Raw genomic sequence first — 12580 nt, 5'->3', positions numbered from 1 at the left:
CTTTGACAGCTGACCTCTACCCACTACTAATTGACAGTCACTCACTATCTTAATAGCTACCTGCTACTCCACCGCTAAAAGCTACCCGGTAACACTACTTTTGCCAAACAAAACCTTAAAATAATTTGAAATCGCTTATAGTTCGATTTGGTTTCTTGAAAATTTGAAACCAAACCCAAACTATAATAAAGGTATGTTTTCTTCACTTTATTAGACCTAAACTTTTACAGCTTATTAGATCTGATTGAACTTAAAGCCTATTAAACGCGATTGACATTATTGGTACATTAGACATGATTTAAAATCATTTGAACTTCTTAAACATAATTTTTTTTAAGGTGAAAGGAATACGCCATAAATTGGCTAACCGTTTTATAAATAATTACTAATTTGTAGCTTCCTTTTTTAAAAAATTAAATGTAATTACAGTATAAAAGTTCGATACTATATAATTTGATTTATGCGTAGACTAATGTGATTTTTTTTTCAATTCATTTTAAGTTATCTAATTAAACTACAATTTTTTTTTTTTTTTTTTTTGTGTGGCTAGCCACACCGTGCAACAAGCTGACTATAGCAAAACACTAACTGGCCCCTGACAGAGTAACCCTAGTCATACCATGTGGCCAACCACATATGAAATTTTTTGAAAAAAAATGTATTTTTTACATTTAAAAAAATATACTTCCTCCATTTTCTTTAGATGCAACACACCCTTTAGCGCGGTAATTAAGAAAGGTGGGGTTTACATGATATAATAAACTTTAAAATAGGATGAGTGGTTGTTAGGAGTGTAATTTTGTGGCCCATGTGCTTTAAATAAGGAAAATAGTATAGTTTTTCCATAAAGTAATTTTCATTTGACAAACTTTTAAATAAAACGGATGTTCAGTAAATTACTGAACATCCACTATAAAGTGACAATAAAATGTGCAAAAGTTACACTAAAATGTACAAAAGTTACCCTGACATATATAAGAGTTATTTATGCTTCATTGATAAATTTGACAAAAGTGACACTAAATCTGACAAAAGTGACACTAAATCTGACAAAAGTGTATCCGATGTACAGTAAATTACTGAAAACCGGGTGTATACAAAAGTTTTCCTTTTCATTTTATAGTGTGTTACAAGTATTGTGACATTTCTTTTTTAGGGAAGTGTTGCAAATAAAAGAAAACGGAGGAAGTATATTATTATAGTGCTGTAAAACCCAAATCAAACCACACCAAACTGTAAAAATAATTTCAGTTCAGTAAAAATAATTTAAATTCGAATAGGGCTCAAGTCATTAACCATATATTGGTGAGTTGTGATTGGACTTTTTTTTGGGCCTTTTAAGTGTTTATTAACCGTTTCTTTGATAAAGTAATTTTGGTAAAATTGTGTAACATTACTCTATTTGTGCCTTGGGGAACTTATGTAAAGGAGGTAGTGTAACTGTAGAGTTAAACTATAAATTGTCTAGTTAACCGCCTTTACCAAATTAACTGCACTTCTGTCTTAATCTGATCTATTACTCCCTCTTATCGCCGCCGTCTTCAGCCCGGAATCCGACGTCGTTCGCCGGCTCAACGGCAGTAAATTATTTCACTTTCCAAGTTTCTGAGTTTCGACTCATCAACTAAAAGGTAACCTTTACCAATTTCTTCTAAAACCTAAAATTATTTCGCTATTCATCTTTGTAATCTCTAATCAATATGTTTCATGTTCGCTATATCATAAAATCTGCTATTTGTTACTATCAATTTGATTTTACCCTAATTTTGACGCTACTTAGTTGATGAATTGATGTATATAATTTAGTAGTTTTGCTGTTTTTTTTTAAATTTTATTATTATTATTACTATTATTTTAAATGTCTCGGGTTTAGACTAATTCGTAGATAGTGCTTAGTTGCAATGATTTTTTCCACTACGGAATTTTGAAACACGAATGTGTTACTGATTACTACAGAATATAAAAGAAAATAAAATTGAGAAAAAAAGTTTTTATTTAAATTTTTGCGAGTTTTTCTGAGATGCAATATGTTGTATCAAATGATATCTTCACTAATGTAGAGATAAAGTGATATATGAAACGATAAGAACATCGCATGCTAGTAATATGACAGTGGAATGGAATAATTAAAAGACGAAGATTCTTTCGGGCTCGGTATACCCCCATCATTGGTGTTCCTGCACTCTTCAAGATGTTGCAAATAGCTAGGACTTATACCATTGGGTTGATAGTTTTCTCACTTTGTGAGGCATTTTGTGCCTATTTGGCTCGTGAAAGAAGGGAAATTTTGTTGTGTACTTAAGTTGGGTGTTGAGGGATACAAATGGATGACGAATACATGCTTGGGTTCTTTGTTAAAGTACAACTAATGTGACCTGTTCTTTATTTCTCATTATTATTGACCGATAATTCAATATTTGGTCAGGTCAATCGAAGTTTATATTTAATCTGCTGAATATGAAGTTTATAACAGTACAAATTATTGTCATTTTTCTTGATATGATGGGTTGATTACAGGTGAGTGAGTAACACTGTAAGAGAGCACTTTGAAGTAGGATGCTTTGAGGAAGTTTTTATTAATCCCTTGCATCTGGTGTACTTTGAAGTTGATTCTGATATGGCTGCGCTCGAGGCCCTGAAAAAGAAGCTTACTCCGTTATTTGATGCCGAGAAAGGGTTTTCGTCTGAAACCACCCTTGAATGTGGTGATAATGACATGGTAAAACTTCCTATCCCTAAAGTTAATAAGGTGTCTTTAAAAAAAAAAAAAAAAGAGGCAGCATGTGTAGAATGTTTCGTTATTTTAATATGCTATTGTGTTCTTTGCAGCTCTCAGATGGTGGAACCATTAACTTATTGAGCAGATCATATGGAGTTTACAACTTTAATGAATTAGGATTGCAAAAATGCTCTTCATCTCCAGTGGATGAAAGCAGTCCTAGTGAAAAGACATATCGGATTGCATCCCGTGAGATGAGGGTTTTTGGAGCTATAGGCAGTGGTGCAAGTAGTATTGTTCAGAGAGCTATTCACATTCCCACTCATAGAATTATTGCATTGAAGAAGATTAATATTTTTGAGAAGGTGGGTTTTCTTTCTAATTATGGTTTATTATCATTACTGAATCTATCTGTTCATCACTAGATAATAAGAGACACTTTAAATTTTTACTTATATCTTGCTCTTTTGTTCTTGTCTTATTCTAATGATCGTTTGATTGAACTTTACTTTATATTGAAATTTTTTTGGTGTGATTTGTAAAATTAATACTATATGTGTCACTCAGGAGAAACGGCAACAGCTCCTTACTGAGATCAGGACGCTCTGCGAAGCACCTTGTTCTGAAGGACTAGTAGAATTTTATGGGGCATTTTATATTCCCGACTCTGGACAAATTAGTATTGCTTTGGAGTACATGAATGGTGGATCTCTTGCAGATATCATAAGAGTTCAGAAATTTATACCAGAACCTCTTCTTTCATCTATTGTCCGAAAGCTTCTATTGGTAATTTGTTCTTTTGTCCTCTTTCACTTAATTGTACCTTACTTGTTTATGGTGATGTGCTGTGGTTTATGCTATTTTGCTGAAGATTCCTATATTCTGTATTTTTCTTCAAGGGACTAAGCTACCTGCACGGAGTTCGACATTTGGTGCATAGAGACATTAAGCCAGCCAATTTGCTTATCGACCTCAAGGGAGAGCCAAAGATAACAGATTTTGGTATAAGTGCTGGACTGGAGAATTCTATGGCAATGGTTAGTTCCTATTACTACACAAGATAAATTTACTTAAGATATTTTCGCTTCACCTATTTAATTCATGAATATTTATGTTTCAGTGCGCCACCTTTATTGGAACTGTCACATATATGTCTCCAGAGAGAATTCGTAATGAGTCATATTCATATCCAGCTGATATTTGGAGCCTTGGTCTTGCACTTTTTGAGTGCGGTACAGGAGAGTTTCCTTATATTGCAAATGATGGACCCGTTAGTCTCATGCTACAGGTTATTTTTATTCTTCTTTTTAGTCTTATGTTTATTCTCCCTCTATTTATAATTTTTTTTATTATTTTAATGCTGGTCTCCTACATGATAACTTTTTGGAGCAATTTATATTGTTCTCTTCTATAATTTAGGTTGTTTATTAGCCTTGGCTTTGTCAATTCCATCCTTGTTATAGCGGAGGGGATCACTTGTTCTTAACAATATTAATTCACTTTCATGTGTACAGATCTTGGATGATCCTTCTCCCTCACCATCCAAGGAAAAATTCTCGTCAGAATTTTGCTCATTTATTGATGCTTGTCTACAAAAGGATCCTGAGGCACGGCCCACAGCAGAACAGGTGAGTTATATGTCACTTGTGTGATGCTTGCAATAGAATTAGGCCTTTATATCACATTATGTGCCGATGTGTCAATAAAGTAAGGATTTCCCTTTGTATAACACTTGAGACTTGCACACGTTTATGGTTGTTGGTGACTTTTGGTTGGAACTTGACTCGCCAGGACAATTGTAATTGGTGGGACTAGGATAGTTTGCTAGTGGAGGAAAAGATCTTTTACTGTGATCTTTTGTTGATGTGCATTTAATTTCTCATTACAAAATGAGCTCCCTAAGACCCTAACTGTTGTCTTGTTGACCATGCTTATATAAAGTGTTCAAGTGACAAAGCCCTTTATAAAAGCCCATTCTAGAAAGATGCCAAAAAAATACAATGCTTCATGGAATTTTCAGTCAGGTACTCTAGAAATGGCCTTTCTACCGCATGGGGGTGTGATTGTGTGATTACATATTTTATTTTCCACACATAAATCGATAAATACCCTGAGTATCAAATTTTGGTTGGATCATCTTATTGGTCCTCTTAATATGCCCAATTAGCTTTTTGTAAACTTGGTGCTCACTCCTAGAGTCCTAGCTGGCTTGTAATTCTTATTAAACCATTTTATAGGAAGTGCTTGCAGGGATAAACATGTCTCTGTTGTGAGCCTTGGACTTGTGAGCTACCCTGGGCCTTGGCTTGTTACTTGAATGTTGAGACTACCTGTGACTTATAGGCATCTGAGTTTATCAGTGACATTTCTCTGGGTGCTATTTCAGGATTATGAAAGAAAACTATGGTTTGAAATTTATATTTTGCTTTTGTGCAGCTTCTTTCACATCCATTTATTACAAAGTACAAGGATTCTCAAGTTGACTTAGCAGCTTTTGTTCAAAGGGTTTTCGATCCTGTGCAGAAGTTGAAGGATTTGGCTGATGTAAGCTTCTTGTTCTTATATACCTTTGTTTACCTTTTAAAGTAATAATATATTGGATGATTTGAAATATGGTTCAAACACATGAAAAGCATGAACTTTTCTTTCGTACGTTTATATACTCTAAGCCTCTTGGATTTTTCTTTGAAGTTATGATTAGTTTCTACTTTCTAGGGTTAGTGTTGTTTCTTTGTACTCTATACTAGTTCTAAGTCTTATACCTGTCTAGTTATGAGGTTTTAGTTGTAAAACGTAAACTTCAATAAAGAATATTAAAATTCTGAACTGTTATCGTTTATCCACCTGTGGTGTCTGCATTAGAATGTTTTTTGGGTGTTCAGAGAGCGCCAGGGCAATGATGTACCACTCCCCCAAGACTTGAACGGTTAAACTAACTAAGCTAGTGACAATGTGGCATCCACTGTCTGCATTAGAATTTGCAAATACATGAGTTGCTATTGCTTGAGAGCTGACAACCTGATGCAATTTGAGCTGATAACATATAGTTAACTTATAGCTCATGTATTTTTTCTCAAATTCCAAAATTTTGTTTATGCAGATGCTTAGTATCCACTATTACTTGCTCTTTGATGGACCTGATGATGAAGAGTGGCAACATGTGAAGTCGCTCTACAGTGAAGAATCTGTTTTCAGGTTCGTATATTCCTTTTCTTTATTTAGTTTATTACACAAAATAAAATGTAGCAATTTGAGAAGAAAGCTATCTCATGGTCAAATGCATTGTAGATATATAACAGTTCTTTTCATTTTGCCAGTTTTTCTGGGGTGCAATATGTAGGATCAAATGATATCTTCACTAAATTGTCGGATGTACGGAGAACCCTAGCAGGCAAATGGCCTCCTGAGAAGCTCGTCCACGTTGTAGAGAAACTGCAGTGTCGAGCTCATGGTAAAGGTGGAGTTGCAATTCGTGTATCTGGATCTTTGATTGTTGGAAACCAGTTTATTATATGTGGTGACGGTATGCAAGTAGAGGGCTTGCCAAATTTTAGAGATCTCGACATTGATATACCAAGCAAACAAATGGGAACATTTAAAGAGCAGTTTATCATTGAAGCAGGAGACGCCATCGGATGTTACTACATTACTAGTCAAGAGCTTTACATCATGTCATCAAACAGTTAAGATCGCCATATGCCTTATTTTAGTTACGAGGCTAGTGTATTCCACTAAGAGTTATAATTCTTTTACTGTATTTTTAAGTTTATAGAAGTGTGTAACTAGTTAATCCAATTTGTATAGTGATAATAGCTAGCAGTCTAGCACTGCAGCCTATCATCAATTATAATTCAAATTGTAGATATATATATATAAAAGCTGATTTATTACAGAGAATAATGTATGTGTAACATTGTTTTGTAAGTTTAACAATAATCATCATTATTTAGTTCCAACTTGAAGTGAGTCCTAATATTTCATACTTGTTTACTCTCCTTACTACACTAATATTACACCTTAATTTGTAACCCAAGGTGTGAGGAATACTCTTTAATCTATATTTAATCCTTCTGAATAATAAACTTTTAGCTCTAAATTTTATTAGAATAGTCTGCTTGTATATATCATGTGAAAGAAACGGCTACACACCTACAATTGTATCATTTTTCCTCAAGATTGAAGATCATCCAAGTACAGTACCATCAAGCTTTCTACTACAAAATTTGTGAGAAAGAAGGTGGGGGAAACAGCTTATGGTCTGTGGATGGTTTAAGAATCAACAGGAGTATATCAAGCTTACAAGAAAGACCTGTACATTTCTACAAACAGATGCTTAACACACAACAAAGTAATCCCGGATAGTTCTTTTTTTCAAGGAAGATGGAGGACTTAAAACAGAAGACGGGCTCCTTGATGCAGATTCAGGAGTTTTATTAAAGGCTTCATTCAAGTTAACTCCTGGAAGTAATCTATCTCTTAGAAACTTGTTGGGTATGGTTTCTGGTGTCTTCATCAACTCAACTATGCTTTGATCTTGTATGACTTCTTCTTTATGACTTGAACTACACAGGCTTTCCTTCTGTGGAGAAGGCTCATGGCAGTCAGTTTTAGACACTGCCATCACTCTTCTACGAACAGCACTTGTTCTTGGTGACAGATAGTTTCTATTCTGTACATTCCAAAAGCGAACCTGGGAAACAAAGGGGTAATTAATATCGTAAAGTTAAGGCAAAAAAACAAATACTGTAAACTACTCCTTTTAAACTGTCAGGTAGCTTACTGTGAAGTCATCTGAAGCCGTAGCAATCTTCCCTGGTTCTTGTAGGCACCTGTGGCATACAATTGAATGCTTGGATGAATTTCTGTTTGCTGTTAATAATGTGATAGAGCTGATAGTGGCATTGACAACTATGTATATGTTAGAAACATACCAATCAACTGCAGTGACTTCTTTTTCATGGCTTGTCAATGAAATGGGATCTTGATGAGGTTCATCTACCTGGTTTCAACAAATTTGATTGAGCAAAGTATTATACCAAAAAGGTTATATGACAAATCACTGGTTTGTTAGATTGAAAAGTGAATTCAAACCTGCCAAATGTAGGCATTTCCGTCTCCAGATCCACTCAGTATGTGAGATGCATCTGGACTGATGCTTGACTACAACCATACAAAACCATAACCAAATAAGAGAACGATCAAAGCAGTTGTACATACAGTTTCATGTATTTGAACATGCAAAGATCAGTTGTTTTACCTTTATAAAAAATGTTCCGATTTGGCAGCCTGTGAAGGAGCTAATAGGACCTTTTTCTGGTTGGAGAACATTATACAAATATATTCTGAAACAAAGAAATACAATTATCAGATCTAAGGGAAAATCAAGATCATATCTGACATTATGCTTAATGTCTTCAACTCTTAAAGGTACCTATTATCTGTACAAGATGCAGAAAGCAGCACTCCGTTAAGATCTTGGGATAGGCTGGTTATTCCATGTTGTCTCCCGTTCTGAAAAGGCCCAAACAGCTCATAGAAATTGAGACTATGTAAAAAGGACTGGATGGAAAAGAATAAGATGGATATTCTTGCTGATAAGAGTGATCACAATGTACTTGTGAGATTGAAAGAAAGCACATTATTAATACTAACCGTGTCTGTCATGGAGTCATGAAGTGGACTAGCTTGAGCAGCTGGAACTCGAAGATTTCTTGTGTCCCAGAATTTTACAACACTGAATTTGAATAAATGACAATGTCACACACTCAAACTAATACAGATAGAGATACTTTTAAGAGTATTGGCATAGGGGGAGTGATATCTGTAGTACCTGTCTACTGCCCCTGCTGTAGCAATTGAGACTCCATCTTTGAGATAAAGAACTGACGTTACAGTCATTGAAGCTGCCTGAAAGCATGAAATGTCAATTATACTAATACAATTGTAAGGATTTTTTTAATTACTATGATTGCCATATATGATACTTACCTTTCCTTTAATGAACCGCTTACGTTTAGCAGAGGCATGAGCCCCATTAACCTGTTCAGTTGACCTTTAACAAAGCAAGTAAAAAACCTATCAGATAACAGCTTTTGATTGAAATATTATGATTCAAAAGAAAGTGTCATTCACTTACATTATCCAGTCTCTACCATGGTAAGGGTTAGACCTCAAGTCCCATAGCGCAAAGGACCCATCTCTTGAGCCAGATACAACAAGATCTGTTGGGTTGTAAAGAAACCAACACAGAAATATTAAATATTGTACACCTCTTAAACACAATACTAACAGTTGAGGCAGAAGGACCACAAAAAAACTATATCATTACCAGGATTTGTAGGGTGGCAAGCGACAGATTTAACACTGCCTACATGGCCTCTTAACATTCCATAACATTTCTTTTGCTCAACATCCCATAACTTGATCTGGCAAGAAAAGGATAACACCCATAAACAAACTTTCAATCAGAACAGTCTTCTCTTTCTTGATTATGCGCAATAATGCAATTGTGCAAACATTCATTTTCATTAACCATGGGCAATGGCTAGATCATTGAATAGTATGTGCAAACAAGCCAAGAGTTTTGGAGATTTAGTTATTAGGAAATTATATACAGCGAAGCACCCATGGTAGATGTTTGACAATAATCCAGTGTATTGGCTCGTTATACAGTAAGCTGAATATGTTGTAGAACCATGAATGTGCCAAGTAGATTGTGATGAAGGTCAGAAGAAAGACCGGTTTTGACTTAAACAATCCCAAAAAATACCTAGTAAGCTAATTCCTTGCTCTACGGCTCTACCACACCAATACACCATATATTGCTAATATTCTGCTGCAAGTTTTAGTGACTTACAGTATGGTCAGCTGAAGCTGTCAGAACACTTGTGTCATCCTGCAATGAACAAGTGCATCATGATACGAACTCTTTTAGTCTTCATAGCTTTTGGAACAAATAACATGCCAAAACCAAAGGACAATATAATATAAATGTACCCCAAAAAAAGTCAATAGAGAAAAGGGGGTCACCTTAGTCCAACAGATATCATAAACAGAATTATCATGAGCAACCCAACTCGAAACAATCGCTTTTTCTGCATTGATCAAAGGAACATATAGCAATAAACTTCATTAGCTCATCAAATGGATTTGTCTAAAAACTGGATGCTAAAATTGATTGTGAATAAATAAGATGATGGATTTTTCGTTTCAAAGACCTGCATTTTCTTGGTGGGTTGCTGAAGGTTTGAGCTTCAAACGAGTATTGATTAAGTTCACATAACCTTCTTCATCCGTAACACCCAAAATATGACCATACCTAATTGTCTACATAAATAACAAATTTCAAACATTCAACAATAAAACACACCCACAATTAAATCAATAAAATGAGCTAATCCCAAATAAAAATTTGTCAAGAACATGGACATTTCTAAAATCTATTTGTCTGCAAATAAATATGAACAATGAACATATAGAACACACCCACTATAAAAACAAATTAATCCCAATTAATAATTGACAAATTTTCAATAATCTCCAAAACATAAAGATTCTTAATTTTCTGCAAAAATTAAACTAAAATCTACAACATTTCATAAAATGAACACATCAAGCTAACCCACTATAAAAATCAATAAACCCCAAATAAAATTTACCAAAAAATTCAGAAAATTAAACTAATAATAAGAAATTAGAGGTAACCTTAGCAAATGAGACCGACATCGGCGGAGTAGGAACGCCATCATGTGAGCTCTCTACACCTCTACTACAGCTAGGTTCATCATTCCGATCATCGAATGAGGTATTATAAGCAAACAATGGTCGTTTTCTTCCTGGAAAAATCAGATTAAACTTTTAAGATTCCAAAATAAACCCAGAAAAATTGAGGATCGAAAAATGAAGAAGACGGATTATAAAATACCTTTGAACCCATGAAGCTCTCTTGATTTAATGTCATGTAGGATTGAGTGAGAGTTATAGATCTCCATTGTTGTTGAGGTTTAGAGAGAAGAGAGATGAAGAAAGGGGGAAAAGAGGAGAGAGAAAAAGTTGGGGAATTGAGAGTTTTGCAGTGTTTTAAGTGGTTTTGTGTAGGGTGGCGGGAGGAGTGAAGAGCGGGAATATTTTTGAAATTTGATGTTTTGGTGGTCTGACCGCCAATCTGTCCCTCGTTACTTCTTTGACCTTTGACGTGTTAATTTTTGTTTTTGTTTATCTTTGAAAAATGGGTAAGAGAACTGATCAATCGGTCAATACTCAATACCTTAGCTCATTTGGTAGCAAGGTGGGATTCTAGAAACTGTGATTAATTTGTAATTTTGTATGTTTTGGTCCTTTTTTCCAAAGTTTATTGGCGGAGATTGATTTGATTTAATAATATTCTCTGTCGGTTTCCTCAATAAATAAAAAAAAACTGATCAATTCATTCAATTGGTCAATCCTCAAATTTAATGCATTTTCTAATAAATATTTACAAGTTAGGCACTTAGAAATATAGGGAATGGTAATAGAATTCCTATCCCTAGCGGCTAGTAGCTATTACGAACTCTCATTTGGCAGGATTAGAAACATTAATGACAGTGATTCAATAGTCATTGCTTCTTCGATTTAGATTGTTTCAGATAAATCGTAACATGTACAGTCATTTTTACATTGTTATCTATTGTCTAATCATATGCTTCTTCACTAATGTGTTTCATGTGTTCCCTTAATATGCGACATTTGCACCTGATAATCGCACGTGTTTTCCTCGATATCTCTGTCCTTTTCCCATTGGTCATCTTCATTCTCTATTTCTCTCCTATATTCATAATCTTAACTTTTATATCATGCATATTGCAATATCAGGGGAACGAAAGAAGTATGAATTTTTAATGGTCAAATTGTGTGACTAATGGAAATTAGAAGCGTTGCATTAATTCGAAACAAAAGGAGTTACTCATAGATTTCAAAATTGGTTCGAGTAAAAAACGAACCAAGATTTTTAATTTGGAAAAAATACACTTTAATGATCCCAACTATTGTCGATTTACTTTTAATAATCCCAACTAAGGTGTATTTTTTAATAATCCTAACTATTACCTGACGTTGCCTCCAATAGACCCAAAAACAGGTGACCTGTTGAAATGGTAAACTTTTTTTTTGTTTTTTAAACGCCACATATCAACACATGATTGGCTCAATATTAAAAAAAAAAAAAAATCTATCCCGGCATCTCGGCAAACCCACCGTGAAATATCAGCCACCACAGGCAACCGAAAAACCGACCGACCACCACCTTGACCACTCGAAAATGGTCGGACCAAATCTGGGTTTCAATGTATGGTGGTTGTTGTGCGCAAATGTTGCGAATCGAGGCCGAAATGGGTGCGAATATAGGCTTCAACCGCAACCGTAATCAAAGCAGCAACAGCTTGCGGTTGTCGATGCAATCACTGGTGCCTGTCGTTGTTTTGGTTGCGCCATTTCGGTGGCAGCTAGGGGTGTCCATTCTTCGGATAAAAACCGAAATCTAATCCAATCCAAACCGAATTATCAATTCGGATCGGATTCGAACTTTAAATCGGATCGGATTCGAACTTTAAATCGGATTGGATCGGATTGAGATTTTTTGGCAATTCGGATTTTCGGATTGGATCGGATTTACCCTAATTGGATCCAATCCAAACCGAAAATCGAATTGTAAAATTAAGCTTGTATAAATATGGATTTCTTTATTTTTTGAAGTTTAGCTCAAATACTTACTAGTACAAAAAATAAATTAGGGAGACTTTGTATTAATTAATTAATGACTTGACGTTGAACTATTTATTTTACTCATTATTTTAAAAAATTTTATTTGTATTAAAGCTTTATTTT

General features: G+C 34.7%; 2 protein-coding genes across 2 annotated transcripts; one reads left to right on the top strand and one right to left on the bottom strand.

The window, feature by feature from the left end:
- Positions 1-2526: 2526 nt before the first annotated feature.
- On the top strand, positions 2527-6681 carry LOC145605409 (mitogen-activated protein kinase kinase 3-like). Its single transcript, XM_081661453.1, has 9 exons — positions 2527-2719; positions 2830-3084; positions 3287-3505; positions 3619-3756; positions 3840-4007; positions 4234-4347; positions 5156-5263; positions 5820-5914; positions 6037-6681. Exons 1-9 carry the CDS (start codon positions 2618-2620, stop codon positions 6404-6406), a joined length of 1569 nt encoding a protein of 522 aa, XP_081517579.1. The 5' UTR covers positions 2527-2617; the 3' UTR covers positions 6407-6681.
- Positions 6682-6869: 188 nt separating this feature from the next.
- On the bottom strand, positions 6870-10781 carry LOC145605779 (uncharacterized). Its single transcript, XM_081661844.1, has 16 exons — positions 10644-10781; positions 10424-10554; positions 9937-10045; positions 9749-9813; positions 9576-9614; positions 9048-9144; positions 8856-8940; positions 8708-8771; positions 8550-8626; positions 8372-8453; positions 8151-8230; positions 7977-8061; positions 7811-7879; positions 7651-7718; positions 7500-7548; positions 6870-7409 (listed from the first exon to the last, which is right to left on the bottom strand). The coding sequence occupies exons 1-16, from the start codon at positions 10708-10710 to the stop codon at positions 7053-7055; spliced, it is 1524 nt and encodes a 507-aa protein (XP_081517970.1). The 5' UTR covers positions 10711-10781; the 3' UTR covers positions 6870-7052.
- Positions 10782-12580: the final 1799 nt, after the last annotated feature.

This window comes from Chenopodium album, chromosome 22 (assembly GCF_948465745.1).
Source record: "Chenopodium album chromosome 22, dcCheAlbu1.1, whole genome shotgun sequence".
Lineage (NCBI taxonomy): Eukaryota > Viridiplantae > Streptophyta > Magnoliopsida > Caryophyllales > Amaranthaceae > Chenopodium > Chenopodium album.
Note: the sequence above shows the minus strand (reverse complement) of the source record. Positions and strands in the feature narration are given on the sequence as shown.

Excerpts from the sequence above, each read along its gene's own strand:
- LOC145605409 (XM_081661453.1), top strand. The coding sequence starts at position 2,618 with ATGGCTGCGCTCGAGGCCCTGAAAAAGAAGCTTACTCCGTTATTTGAT. Across the intron at positions 3,757-3,839 it reads TGGAGAATTCTATGGCAATG|TGCGCCACCTTTATTGGAAC; the intron begins GTTAGTTCCTAT and ends TTTATGTTTCAG. Across the intron at positions 5,264-5,819 it reads AGTTGAAGGATTTGGCTGAT|ATGCTTAGTATCCACTATTA; the intron begins GTAAGCTTCTTG and ends TTGTTTATGCAG.
- LOC145605779 (XM_081661844.1), bottom strand. The coding sequence starts at position 10,710 with ATGGAGATCTATAACTCTCACTCAATCCTACATGACATTAAATCAAGA. Across the intron at positions 10,555-10,643 it reads AGAGCTTCATGGGTTCAAAG|GAAGAAAACGACCATTGTTT; the intron begins GTATTTTATAAT and ends TGATTTTTCCAG. Across the intron at positions 8,231-8,371 it reads ATGACTCCATGACAGACACG|AACGGGAGACAACATGGAAT; the intron begins GTTAGTATTAAT and ends GGGCCTTTTCAG.